The 15,409-nt window shown below is 27.0% G+C and overlaps 3 protein-coding genes across 3 annotated transcripts; 1 reads left to right on the forward strand and 2 right to left on the reverse strand.

Moving 5' to 3' along the window:
* Positions 1-65: 65 nt before the first annotated feature.
* Positions 66-1,361, reverse strand: cand_013520 (uncharacterized protein; the record flags this gene model as incomplete). Its single annotated transcript, XM_067211587.1, has 1 exon — positions 66-1,361. One exon carries the CDS (start codon positions 1,359-1,361, stop codon positions 66-68), a length of 1,296 nt encoding a protein of 431 aa, XP_067069682.1.
* A 524-nt stretch (positions 1,362-1,885) lies between these two features.
* Positions 1,886-3,450, forward strand: cand_013530 (insulinase; the record flags this gene model as incomplete). Its single annotated transcript, XM_067211588.1, has 2 exons — positions 1,886-2,990; positions 3,062-3,450. 2 exons carry the CDS (start codon positions 1,886-1,888, stop codon positions 3,448-3,450), a joined length of 1,494 nt encoding a protein of 497 aa, XP_067069683.1.
* A 93-nt stretch (positions 3,451-3,543) lies between these two features.
* On the reverse strand, positions 3,544-15,264 carry cand_013540 (uncharacterized protein; the record flags this gene model as incomplete). Its single annotated transcript, XM_067211589.1, has 2 exons — positions 3,544-13,454; positions 13,512-15,264. The coding sequence occupies 2 exons, from the start codon at positions 15,262-15,264 to the stop codon at positions 3,544-3,546; spliced, it is 11,664 nt and encodes a 3,887-aa protein (XP_067069684.1).
* Positions 15,265-15,409: the final 145 nt, after the last annotated feature.

Below are 15,409 nucleotides of genomic sequence, written 5' to 3' on the forward strand. Positions count from 1 at the left end.
GATCCAGAGAAACTTAAAAGAAAAATATAGAAACTGTTATTTTTTTAGTCCCAAATTATAAATTTTTAGTTTTGAGTATTTGTATTGCAGTTTATCCATTGATACCCCACTGAAACATTTTCTTTCTCGTTCTCTCCCTTAAAAATATTATCAATAGCTAGTTGATAAGTTGTATCAAACATAAGATCCATATCTATTTCTTCTTCTGTTACTATATTGGTTAGGTTTTTAAAGTTTTCCTTTTGGTTTTCTAATATTACTTTGGGTATATCATTTTCAATTAATAAATTAGCTTCACTACTTAAATCCATAGTTATACATCTACTTAAATCTATTGAATCACTTTTAAAGTCTGAACTCATTTCAATATTATCTTTTTCATCACATAACTGAGGTTCCTTAGCATATTCTATATTTTTTGAGTCAATAGGGCTGCATTTACTCATAGAATACCAAGTAGCACCTATACTTGTCAGTATTATACCAATAATGAGCTTGAATGTTATTGGATTTTTGAAAATTATACATCCTATAAGGCATGTAAGTATTTGTTTTACGTTTCCAGCTATATTCATAGTTAAAGGAGATATTACAGCAGCATTGCTAAAACTTAATATATTGATTAAGAATGCCATTATTCCTGCTAACATGAGTGATCCAAACATTACTATTGTTTCAAATAAATCATATTTATATTGTAATATAAAACTATATAATTCACCGAATATTACAGTAAATAATGCCAGAGTCATTGTGGCTACTGGGCTAACGTACTGCAACATGATTATTGGCAAAATTTTGATATTATCAACTTGCAATTTTTGAGTAATGATACCTTTTAAAGACGAAATAATACATCCAAATAGAACTATAATAACCTCATCGAATTTTACAGACGGAGTAACATTTACTGTAATTGCAACTCCTATTATAACCATAACAACTTGAGGTAATTGTGATAATTTATATTGATGTTTGAAAAAGATAACACCTATTCCCATAGTAAACAGTGGAATACTTGTACGCAATATTTGATGTAGGGAAATAGAAACTGCATAAAGAGATGCATTTGAAATCCATATATTGATGGCAACTATAACACTGAAAAGCAAAATTTTTATCTTTTCAGATCTATTTAATTCATGATCAACACTCCATGTAGGATCCTTCTTTTTTTTATGTACTACAATATTACTCAGTATTGAGCTTGTAAGCATATGGATGAAAGTTAAAATTATTGGATATGGGAAGATTGACTGCATCAATAACTTTGAGAATAACGTAAATATTAAGCTCAGAATTAGCCATAGACTAAATAGTAACTTTTTTTGTTTAGCTTTTTCTAAAAACTGAGTTAACATTACAAAACCAATATCTTCAGCATATATTCAAATAGCTATAAATATTAATATTTTATAAGAAGCTCATTATGATAGAGAAATTAAAAAAATAGAATTAGAATTTTCATGAAATATTGAATAATTAACGCTAGATATGGTGGGGCTTCATTGTTATAATGTAATTCAAGTATCATGTTTGTGGGGGAAATGAAATATGGAAAAATGATCAAAAAATTCAATAATTAATGAGAGAATTAGGATATAGTTTGTAACAGAAATAATATTCGTTAATATTAAAGCTATTTATATTATTTTAAAAGATTTTTAACTATGAACGAAATGTAAATCTTTTTAACATTGCGATTTGCATGTAGATACCGATCAATAAGTATCGGATACTCTATTAAAATGCATTTGTATAACGGCGGCAATTTTATTTGAAGGGCTGCAATAGAAGAACCTATATACTTTGTTTTTGTATTCTTTTTAAGTAACAAAAACATAGAGGAACAATTTTAGGTAAAAATTGATAGTATCGAAATATAATGGTTAAAGTACTAACCAAAACTTTGAATTTACGTTCTTTATCTGAATATGGACTTAAAAGAAGTACTATGCCTTTATTTAAAACTATTCAGCACATGATTAGTTATAAATCCCATATAGATGAAGTCAAATCAAAAGTATTCCTCAAGGATTTATTTATTAAACCATATTATAATATATCTGTTCTCAGAAATGGGTTGCGTATTGCTACATATGAGACAAGTGATTCAGCTATAACATTTGGTGTTTGGATAGATAGTGGAAGCCGCTATGAATCTAAGGAAAAGAATGGTGTAGCTCACTTTTTAGAACATATGATATTTAAGGGTACAACAAAAAGATCAAGGTATCAACTTGAATCTGAAATCGAGAATTTGGGTGCTCATTTAAATGCATACACATCACGAGAACAAACAGTGTATTATGCTCGATGTTTTAATAAAGATTTACCACAATGTATGGAGCTATTAGGTGATATTTTGCAAAATTCAGTATTGGATCCTGCTGCAATTGAGGCTGAAAGATTTGTAATTTTGCGAGAAATGGAGGAGATAGAAAAGACACCAGAAGAAATTTTATTTGATCGTCTACATATGGCTGCATTCAAAAATAACTCTCTAGGATACACAATATTAGGTCCACCAGAAAATATAAAAACGATAAATAGAAATGATCTATTGGATTATATTAAGAAAAATTACTTAGCAGAAAGAATGGTAATAGTAGGTGTCGGTAATTTGAAACATGCAGAATTCGTTAAACATGTAGAAAACAACTTTTCAAACATGCCTAGTAAATCTAAATTTGAAATTCCTTTAGATTTAAGTTATCCAAAATTTGGTGGATCAGAAATAGTTGATGTGAATAATAATTATGATCAAATTGTACATTTAGCAGTCGCCTATGAAGGAGTACCATGGGATCATCCAGACATGCCGATATTTATGTTGATGCAAAGTATTATTGGGAGTTATAGGAAGAATGAAGATCACTTAATTCCACCAAAGATATCAACTAACAAAACAATTTATAATATAGCTACGGGATCTGAGACGGGAGATATTCATTCTTTTAGTGCATTTAACACTTGCTACAAAGATACAGGTAGGAAGTATTGATTTTTTCTAAATATCAAACAAATATAATTCTTAATTAATGAAACTTAATAATTTCAGGTATTTTTGGATGGTATGCTGAGTGTGATAGAAAAGCTGTAAATTACTGCATAGATAATATGATGCTAGCTTTCACGTCATTATCATACTCCATAACTGATGAAGAAGTTTTTAGAGCTAAAAATCAGTTAAAATTGCAGCTATTTAGTTCTATTGAAACCTCAAATAGTATAGCAGAAGAAATTGGTCGACATCTACTCGTATATAATAGGTACGTCCATATGCTAGAATGGATTAAGCGAATAGATGCAATAGGCGTTCAAGATGTAAAGAGAGTAGCTTTTAAATATCTTTATGATACAAAGATTGCATTTACTGCAATGGGAGCTATCGATAAAATCCCCGACTATACAACTTTAAGGGTCAAGACTTCTCAATTAAAAAGTTAATGTACTTTATAAAATTAAAATTTATAATTTTTTAATTATATAAGTTGTATATTTACTAGTTAATTTTCTACAAACCATATTTTATTTTAATGTTTACAATTGCTCAATTGAAAGTGACTTTATATAATGAAATGTTGGGATTATTATATCACTTAATATTCTGTTTATCATAGTAGTATAGTTTACTTGCTCTTTATTATGTATAGAGTTGCAGCTATATTTTTCCGTAGTACTTATATTCTGGAAATTCTTTTTTTCTATTGTTGTAATACAGTGTAATTTTTCAATTTTCAACTTTAGAAGGTTTTCTTCTAACTCGAAAATAAAGGTGAATTTTAAAAGAACAAATTTAAATATGGAATCTTTAAATATAGCAAAAAATTGCACTTTAATTTTCGAGGGTGACAATAATCCACAATAATTATGTATATAACCAACATTTAAAGCATCATTCTGTTCAAAAAGTTTTTTTAATAGAAAAAAAAGTATTTTCAATTTTCCCCAAATACTTATAAATCGTAATTTTGAATATAGTTTATAAGGAACTTCTAGTAAAATAATTTCCTGTAAAGCTGAAAGTCCCAATTTTCTTCTAAGTAAGTTAATTAAATTAGCAACTGTTGTGAATTTATTAGATAACAGCTCCTTTATAGACCCTGAATTAATCTTTAAACCAAATTTGATAATTTTGTCCCATATATTCCTTGAATTTATCCTCTGTTGAGAGTGCCATAGAATATTTGTGATTTTAAAAATAGCAAAAGATCTTATAAACTCTATATTGTTGGTTTCATAAGTATCTTCAATTTCATTATTAATAGTATGAATGGGATTTCCATTTAATAAATTTAAAATGAGACAAAAATATAAAATAGAATGAGATTGTTCCTTTTTTTTCCTGTATTCATAGCTGCTAGTTAATCTTGATTTTGTACTAAAAGTATTTAAGAAACTAGATTTTGGTGTTATTAAAAATGAAATAATAATATTATCATTTTCAGAAATATCTTTTACAAGAATAAGTAAATCTGACCCATTAAATGATATGGAAATAATATTATTCTCTTCTTGATTGTAGAGTAAGTCATTCATTATTGTGTTTAAGTCAAAATTATGCATAGAGAATGAATTTAGAATGTAATGATTTCTGTTGTCATCTTCTACAATTGGAGAATTATCGGAAGTCAAATTAATAGCGTTATTAGCTGTGAATTTGCTACTTATTTCGAAATCATAGTATGAGCTAACAGTATTATTTTTATTAACTATTGTATTATCTAAGTTACCCCAAATTGATCTTTTTTCTAAATTATTTTCCTCAACTTTATTGTTTAATATATCATTGTTGAAAAACCACTTTATCATCAAAACTAATTGTTTAGGGGAATAAAATGTTGGATTAATATTTTTATATTGATTATTAACCAGTTTATGAAACATTATACTATTATTGCAATATTGATTCCATACCTCTTTTAAGCAATCATGAGATTGATTCATAATATGAGTCATGAACAACTTTCTTAAATTCAATTTAATTAGAAATTGTTTAATAGGGCAACTCTGATCTGTAGTTTCAAGATCATCATCTGAAAATAAATGCAGCTTAATATTAAGATGTAAGTTTAAGCTAACATAATTATTTCCAATTACTGTGACAGTTATATTTTGGGGGGTTATAGTAAAAAGTAAACATATAATATGTTTGAGACCAGTTTCATTGTTGTATAAAATTCCAATATAAATTAATTCCTGAGATATTTGTAAAGGTATAAGCGGAACTTCTTGAAATATATTCTGAGATAAGTGCTGTAAATTATCTTGAAATATGTAATTGGATCGAATTAATAAGAAAGTTCGTAAAATTCTGATGATTATATAAATATTTGAACTATTAGAAAGTGGTTGATTAAAGCTGTGCTTTATACGAATCATATTCATCATATTCATATGTCTGTCAATTGCTTCTGTTAAACTGTTTAGTACATTTAAATAATATGATTGTGAAGAGGAGCAAAAAGGTAGATCCTTAAGTACTTGCTTGTATATAACGAGAGATATGTCATAGCTTTGTTTATCAGAGTATTTGTAAGAAGTTTTTGCTTGTTGGATTTCGATACCTTTTTTAATATTTACTCTTTGAATTTTTGTTTTGGAACTTTCATTAAGTAAAAGAATTGCTATAATTAAACTAATTGATATTGTTTGGAAATCTTCTAGACATTTAATACACCCCAAATCTTTAGGAATATAACAGGTAATTTCATTATCTAAAGTTGCATTGTGTATGTTCACTCTATTATAACAAGTATCGCTTTTAAAATTTTCATCAAGTTCTGGGTGTAAAAGCCAATTGTGGCAATGAAAATTTGGTTTCGTAATATATTCCAGTATTTCAACTAGTTGACTTTTAAAGTCTGATAATGTGTATAATAAGTTTAAATGAGTGGAACATTTTTCAATATTTATATTATTTTCATTACTGTAATTTAACAATTTTGAAGGAAATACAGAGAGATGATTCATTTTCTTTTTACTACAAAATAAAAATATCAATTCCACTTCTTTCAATAGGAATTCTAGTGTATTGTAAAATTTATTTTCAAAAATATCATAAATATTTAATAGTTTATGTGAGGAATTAAAATTTATTTGATTAGATTTGAGTTTAATTAGATTAACTTCCCTATTCCAGTTTGAGAGTGTTGAAGTTAATAATAAGTTAATATAATTCCAAAATCTATATTTTGAATATAAAGTCATCCATTCTTTAATAAATTGATTGGCCTGTTGTGAGATAAGTTCTTGTAAAACAGAAGGATATAATGGTTCAATCTGATTATATTTTACATATTCATTTGTTAAACACTTTTCTTCCAAAAAAAAATCAAACTTTCTTAGAAATATGGGAGTAGCACCGTCCATTAAAGAACATATATTATGGTATAACTTGAGGTTATATATCTGAATATTCAATGAAACACATATGTTACTAAATAATTGTTCTGGAGATTTTAGTGGATATAAATGTAGATTAAAATATTTACTCCATATAAAGTAAATTATATATATTGGTAATCCACATAAAACACCATAGTTGGTATTTAATAGTGAAGAAGATATATAATCCCAACTAATAGCAAATGGAGATAGATCAATAATAGGGATATAATCATCTTTAATGGAGTTATTCCATCCTATTAATTGATAGAGCCATAGGATATATAAAGTTGTATTCCAAATATAATCACTGAATATGTTTTTTAGTTTAGATTCAGTACTTTTAGGTAAGTACCAGCTTAAAAGTAGTATTCCATTTGGTGTAATATCTATAAAAGCATAATATCTGAGTGAAATATCATTGTAATTAGGATAGCTTAAACTAGGACTATTCTCTTCAATTCCACAAGTTCCACTTTCATCAGATGAATATAATATGATAGTTATTCTTGGTCTAATCCTTCCACCACAAAGTTTAAATAGAGAGCAAAAAGTTGAGTTAAAATCCATATCGTTGCTTGTATTCTGTTTCAAATTTCTATAATTTTTTTCATATAAAGAATCAATCCAGATTTGTATATCTTCAGACATAAATTTACAACACTTCAAAGAACTTGTGTATTTAGATACATGCCACCCAGATTCACGTGTTTCTATAGTTTGAATCTTATTTATAAAGCTTGGAAAATTAATATTAAGGTATTCTCTAGTTTTATCTGATTGGAAGTCATCTACATTAAAGCCATCATTTCTAATTTCAACACTTTGTTTTGTATTGGGATACTGAGGATATGCATCATTTTGAAATTTATCTAATTGCTCTAAATCATGTATAAAACAAGAGTGACCAATTAAGTAAGCTTCAAAATTCTTGTTTTTACTGAAATTCTCTCTTATAACTGTTTCATAAATATTATTTAGTAGACTCTGAATACTCCATGAAGGATTATATAATTGTTGGGTTTGAAAGTCGTTTGAGCTACTTAAATTAAATTTGCTCAATATTGGTACTGAGTAGTGCATTATTTGTGAAGTTTTAGTATGAGATAATGTGTCGATTTGATTATTAAACTCTCCAATAGAGGAAGAAAACTTATGGACTAAATTTTCATGAAATCTGATATTTTGCAAAATATTTTGCAACTCTTCTTTATATTTAAACAAGTGACGAATAGATGAACCTAAGCTAGGTATCAATATATCTCCATTATTTAATGATGATGAATCATTATTTATCCCATGTACAAAACCAAAACGTAGTTCTTCAGATTTCTCTCTATCACGAGTTGGAAGCTGTGGCTCTTTATTTGAGTGTTTCTTGGTAGGTGTTACTTCTTGTTTCATAAAACGCAATTCAAAAGCGAGATCTAGTAGAGTTAAGTTTAATAGCGACTTAACTAGCTCTAATAATTCCGCATGAAACTTTGAACTTTCTCCAAAATTATCCTCGTATAAAGCAGACTCATAGTCAAGTAGTTTGGGAAAATTCCAGATATCGGCAGTAATATATAGGCAGGGCATTAACCAAATATTTGCTTTTTTATAGTTATGAGTATTATTTAAAGAATGATTTCGAAATAATTCTGGAATAATATGTACTGGTAATGATGGTTGAACCTGTATTGAATGGCCTTCACGATTACGAAGAATATTCCATGGACTGTATGAACCTGTATTATTAGATATATTTGCTCTAATAGTTCTATTATTTGTTGTGATATCGAGTAAATCCAAATTTTCATTAATATCCCATATTAACTGTTGCCATTTATCAATATCATCTTCATAAATACTTAACAGTGTTATTGAGGAGTTTATTTGCTCACCAAGACGAACCCCTCCACCCCAAGCTCCATTCATAGGAAGTGGCATTCCATCTATACCTAAAAATATTGCAATATCAATATAATATTCAGAGAGAATCTTTTGTTTTGAGTTTAAATTTTCAGTATTAGAAGATGCTTTAAAGTTATGAAATTGCATAATTACATTCTTTGGTATTATAAATCTGACTCTAGATCTATTATTTTCTAGGTCTTCATTTATTATGTCACTAAAGCCCATTATATTTAGTCTTTTTATAAATCTCAAAAGTATATCCTTAATACAAAGTTTTATTTCAGTTTTTTTTGCTATATTCCACAAAGAAATAGCTATATAATTATGAAACGCCGAGCTCATTCTCCAAATAGCAGATGCCACAGGAAGTGGAATTTCTTGTAATAATAGCTTAGGTGAGTAGCTTTTATCTGTAATATTGTTACTATTGAATTTAAGTGATACATTGCTATCATTGAAATAAATTGGAGAGATATTTATAACAATGTTTCTAGATTCAGTAAGATCGGATTTATTCCAACTGTTCTTTCTAATCAATGTTGAATCATCAATTTGTTTTTCATCATTCCTAATTTTTAATGAGCTTAATTGAAGTACCTCATTAAATTCACTTTTAGAATAGTCTAAATTGTTTGTCTTCTTTCCAAAGTTTTGTAAAGCTATTTTTAAATATTTCATAAAGTGCCCTTTTATACCTTTGGAAGGTTTCCTCACTCCAAAAAATGTCAGCGAAAGTCCTACTGTAGAAGAACTTTGTTTTCCATCTTTTGATTTATTCATCAGTAAGTATCCAGGTTTAATTAAAAATACAGAACCTGTACCTGATGACAGTGGAGATGTGAGTATAATATCATCTGAGCAGCAAAGCCAACCTTTAGGAGAGTTTATAGTGAAAGATGCAAATTGAAAAGCTAAACATAATATGCTTGAGTTATATATCTTGTCGTCAGTAAAGTTTGTAGTAAAAAAACCATCCAGTAATGGAATATTGAATAAGTTATAAGGTATTTCTAGGGATATTTCATCTTGAGGATTCAACCAAAATGTATAATGAGGTATTTGCACCTGTTTACCATCCCAAAGTGTGATCTTACCAAAGTTAGAAGTGTCTACAATTTTTGATGACTTGTGATATAGTGAGTTTTGAGTCTGTAAGTAGTAATTAGGAGTCATACCGAAAGGTATATTATAAAGTGATGTAGTGTTAGGATTTCCAAATATTCTCATATATAAATTAGCTTCATAATTGTTATGGGCAGAATTTGCAGTCTCAAGAAACTCTATTGGTGAACAGTAATCATTAATTGATGCAAAGGGCTCTTCTGGAATTATAGGGATTATATAAGGAGATGCAGTTTTCGTATTAATAGTATTTTTAAGTAAAAGGTCTATAGAAAATTCTTTCCACATTTCAATGAAACGTTCTTGGATTGAAGAAAAGCAAAAAGAAATAATTTCATTTAAACTTTGATCTGAAAATTTGCAATTACAAAATTTACACCATATGTTGCTAGAATTATTTTCCTGAAGCTTAACTAGTTCAATTGAGGAAGGTGAATATAAAAAAAACGAAACTTTTAAATATAAATTATTATCATCTAGACTCACTAATTGATTATTCATGCTTGATACACAAGTAAAAGAACCATTATTTAGATAATTCAACTTACATTTAATTTCTGAATTAGGCAGGTTTTCAATTTTATCCACATCAAATTGCATTGAAATAAATATTCTAAAGTGATTCTGTACAGAATCAAGATCTAAATATTCATACTCACCCTTTTGTAAACTTATTTTCTCATCTTCTTCACTTAAAAGTACTTTTTTTTTATTCCTAGTCCACAAGAGTATCAATGGATCTCTCTGTATTGGTACTAAATCAACTTTAGAGGAGAAACTATTAAAAAGAGAAGCATAATCATCTTTATCTTTTTTTAAAAAAAAAGGTAGTAAAGGAATATAAATACTTGATGTATACATTATAGAGCTTCCATGAAGTTGTTCTAATTTTTGCAAAACCGTGAGATCAAGATTATTCTGATTCCATACTATTTTTTGGGTAATTTGAATACATTCCAAAAATAGATCCTTTCCAAAAAGTGAAAAATTGTCTACAGAATGTCTATGGCTATTTATTCCAATAATTTTTTCTAACAAACAGTTATCTGAATTATGCGTAAAGGATAGTTCCATAGCTGTATCAATAATCCAGTGATAGATAGTGTATCTTAATTTCTCAACAAAATGTTCATAAATGTCAAAATATTTACTTGTATAATATTCTTTCAATTTAGTACATCTGTTATCTTCATATATGAATATATCTATATTTAAATTGCTAGACTCTAAAATACATAAACAAATAATTAAAAATAGCCAATATGTCAATGCATTTGGATTTAAGCTATTCATCATTTTTTCCCCTTTTAATTTAATAAATGAATAAATAAGACTCTTCTGTTTAGCTAATAATTCATTTGAGCTACTAGAAATTTTCATCACAAGCAAAGGTCTATATCCATATTTTTTCAAATCATATAAATAAAGAGATCTTTTTAATTTATCATTTGTTTTTTTTCTAAATTTAGTATTATTAATCCAATTGATTAAATTATCCTTTTCATTTATAAAGGAGTTATCAGTTATTTCTATTTCACTAAATTTGTGATCATTCGAATATTGACTAAATAATGTGATGAAATCGCAATTATCTAAACTACTAACTGTCTTAACTATTTGAAATCCAAAAGTTTGTGTGCCAACTCTGGCTATTAATTCAGATTCCATACATTTTATTATGTTTAATATATTTTGATTATTAGAAACATAGTGTAATATATCACTTGATAGTCTGAGTTTTTTGAAGGCACTGTATAAAACTTTCTGAAACACGGATATAGGAACTGAAAACTTAATTGGTTTATGCTTCATTTTAGAAATAGTTTCATCTATATTTAATATATCCCTTGAAGTATACACCATATTTGCAATATAATTCTTAAGAAAAATTTCACTTTGTCGATCATCTAGTAAAATATCTATATCCCTATAATGGATTGGAATATTGTGAGTGCAATAGTCACATATAGCTTTAAATCTCAAAGTATTCCATATATAAAGCACATTTTGTATATAAAGATTTACTGAATCTTCTATTATACTCTCGTTAAGAATTCCTTCACATTTATTATCACTATATTTGCAATATAATGAAAAATCGAAATTGTCAAAAAATATCTTATTCAAGTTTGATGTTACACCACAACATAGAGCATTGCAATTCCCAATATAAAAGTCTAATTTAAGGATATTAAATTCAATATAATTATTGGTATCATCAATTATAGTTTCTATATACTTTTCTTTCTTAAATTGTTTCTCGCTCCACTTCTCAGGATAAATGTGTATAATTAAAAAGTGTTCATTAAACATATGTTCAGACTCCGTATGATTTAACATTTGGTTATATCTTAAATTGCAACTAATCTTTGCAGAATTCAAAAAGTTAAATAAATACCACTCATATCTTTCGATTCTTAATGAATATTCTGCTCTTCTATTAATCTTATTAATAAATTTATCCAGTAAATCACTCGCTATTTCTCTCATTTTACTCTTCCAAAATAAATATTTACTTTTTTCCATTACTCTTTTTTCATAATTATCTGTATTAAAGTATTCAAATGAATAATTTTGTTTAAAAGGATTTATTTCAATTGAACAATAAGACTCAAATTCCTTAATTATGTGCTGATGAGTTTTTTTATTTTCAAACACAGAATATTCATTGTTTGAGCCTATTAGACACTTTGGAAATTGATCTATACAATTTATATGATCCAAAGATTTGGTGAATTTCCCCGTATCATTAAAATGTTCAATTTCCTCAGAGTTTCTCTTACTTAGAGCTAAAAATAAAATTGATATTTCTTCCAAATTTAAGTTAACTCTCCTATTTATTGTTGACCTACTTTTAAATAATTTAGTTGAATTTTTTCTAAATTGTACTTTATTTTTAATATTATTAAAGTTTGACAAGTAATTAATTAAAGAGATTGCTTTAATTATATTGTTATCCTGGTTTTGAATGTAATCAAGAAAATAAGTAAATAAATCACAATAATTTGGCTCTAGAGAATTCATAATATTGTTTTGGTTTATCATATATAAGGTACAAACTATTGGAGATCCGGAGCTATTCCTATCGAATATTATGGAAATTTCATATACTAATATTATTATTTCATCTCTGATTTCCTTCTGATTCATATTTCTCCTATTCTTACCAGTTACAAATTTTATCCATACAACTCTTATATTTGTGCTAATCTCTTTAACATATAATAAGATCCAATTTTCATGGTATCTTGCTTTTCCTAAGGTAGAAATAATACGATGACTTAAAAACATGGAAAGGTACTCCTTGTTGAAAATTTGTTTTCTTCTGTCAAAAATATTGCTAGACGTATTCCACAGCATATATTTCCATGACCTTTTCATTTGAAGTTGATTAACAAAGCAATTTTGTGTATTTATTATAGAAAATAGAATATATTCTATTGATTTCACAGGAGATAAAACTCCTAAATGCTCTGGTCCTATCTTCACATTTTCTATATAGCTAAATTTAGCAAGAACTGAATTGTATCCATTAACGAAATAATTATCTCTAAAATTCATTATTTTAATATATATATTATCAAGTAGCTTTTTGTTGTTTTCTTCACATATCTGCTGGCTAAGACCATGATATAAGCTGTAAATTGTAACTAAACTACTCAACTCTGATTTTTCTTCTTCAGCCTTAGAGACGTATCTATAAAGCTTTAACCACTGAATATAATAGCGATTATCTTTCTTTATATTCTGAATTTGTTCAGATAACTCTAAATTTATGTCTCTGGTACGAATATCACCGCACCAAGATCTCATTATATTCCATATTGTTTGATCTTCAAAACAAATTTTCTCATTTATATTTGAAAAGTACATATTCTCATCGCCTTTTCCCAAAAAATAATAAATCCAAACTTCATAATTATTTACTTCGCTACTTTTATAGCTTCCATAGAATTTGTATTCTAAACCAAGTATCATTTCCTGGATAATTTTCCATGTCTGGTCAAATGAATCTGAATCTTTGTTTATTTTCAACGTATAATCTAATATATTTAAAAAAAGTGTATTTTTTATTTTGAATGTATGAGGTAATAAATTACTATCTATTAATTTTTGGGATTGCAAATTTAAATGTTGCCCCGAGAGTACTTTCGAAATATCATTTAGTAAATAATCTGTGTTTATCATCATGTTTATGTATAAGTTGATATTTTGAAACAAAATATCCTTCTTGCTATATAAACTTTTGCCTGAACTAAATAATTTCCTCTCAAATATCATTTCTGGCTTATTATCATCTACTAAACAATCAATGTCACAAGTTTGTTCATTCATATTGTAGATACTGGAATTTAATTCAAAATTAGCTATTTCAGATTGTTTGTAACCAGTTCCCAATTCATATTCAGAATAGTATAAGGTATTAAATTTAAATATGCCATTTATATCTTGTATATGTATTTTAACTGACCATCTATTATAGTCGTAATCATCAATAGTATAGTAAATATTAACAAAACTATGAAATTGAGCAACTAAAATAACAGGTAATGATATTAATTGATCTTTAAATAAAAGATTATATCCAATCATCATCTTAGATGCACATATATCTAATAATGAAATTCTTTTATCCAATAAATAAGATTTATACAGAAAACAATCCAAATATAACTCCTCAATACTTAAAGTATCCACAATACTCACTTCAGTATTTCTGAATAAAAGATTCTTAACAATCTGTTTTAACTTTAAATTATCTACTATTTCTTCGTCTACAATTGTCATACTACCATTGCAACAACACCTCGTAAGATATTCTAATGCTTCAATAGATGGTACCATACCATAGCTAGTTTTATATTCAGGTTCAGAATCTTTAACTAGTACTATATGAACCTGAATATCATTACTTATACATGTCCTAATTATGTCATCATTTAGACAAAGAATATGATCGTCTTTATATACTTCAGTAGCTACTTTCAAATTTTTAGATATTATACCATCTGTTAGTATAATGACTGATTTATCAAATTCACTAGGAAGTGAGTCTAAATATAATTTTAATTCAAAATTCCACCAATTATTTGTTAAATAGGAACTATTATAAAATTCAAGACCTTGATATAATAACCTCCCAATTTCTTCTTGTATCTTTAAAATAATCAAATCCAAAAATACAGATGTCACTTCATAATCAGATATACAAGTATCATGTAATATAAGTTGGTAACTAGAGTCATTCGTATTGATGCCAAAAATAAGAATTGAGACTCTTATATTGATATTATTAGTTGACTTATTATCTCTGTATATACATCTATTTAGGGCTGAGATAGCCCCATAGAGCTCTTTCAAAATCTTAGAAAAGTATAAAATGACCAAATCTAATTTTGTATACTCCCTCCTTCTATTTCTAATTAAATATCTAAGAGAGAAACTTAAATCTAGGATGAATGAAAAGTGCAAATTACTATGTATACAACACATGCATGTACCGGTATTTATATATGATATAGAACCATAATTATCACTATTATCCAAGATATTCAGTTTTGGTTTTAATACTATATAAATTGGCAAAAATAAATCTGAAAAAAGTGACAGAGTAAATGAACCAACTAAAACAATTCTGATTGAATTTTGACCATTTTTTTGATATTCTATTAAAAGAAACTCGAGATTTAGAGCTTCCAAATTATCAGTACTATTCAAGTTTTCGAGTATTAAAATTGAAGGGCTTATACATAGCTTCAAGAGCTGTCTTTGTATAAATTGTAATTGAGGAGTCAGTAAACAGAGTTCAAGACATTCATTTGAGCAGTTGATATGCAAAATATCTTGTCTCATGAAGTGAAGATGATAAGGCTTATAGCTTACATAAGATAAAATATATAGAATCTATAAATGATAATGTAATGTAGATACCATTTCTTAATGAACATAATATTCAATAAATACTCCAAATACTTCAATAAATTGCGGTATTTTAATA

This window comes from Cryptosporidium andersoni (assembly GCF_001865355.1).
Source record: "Cryptosporidium andersoni isolate 30847 chromosome Unknown contig_67, whole genome shotgun sequence".
Lineage (NCBI taxonomy): Eukaryota > Apicomplexa > Conoidasida > Eucoccidiorida > Cryptosporidiidae > Cryptosporidium > Cryptosporidium andersoni.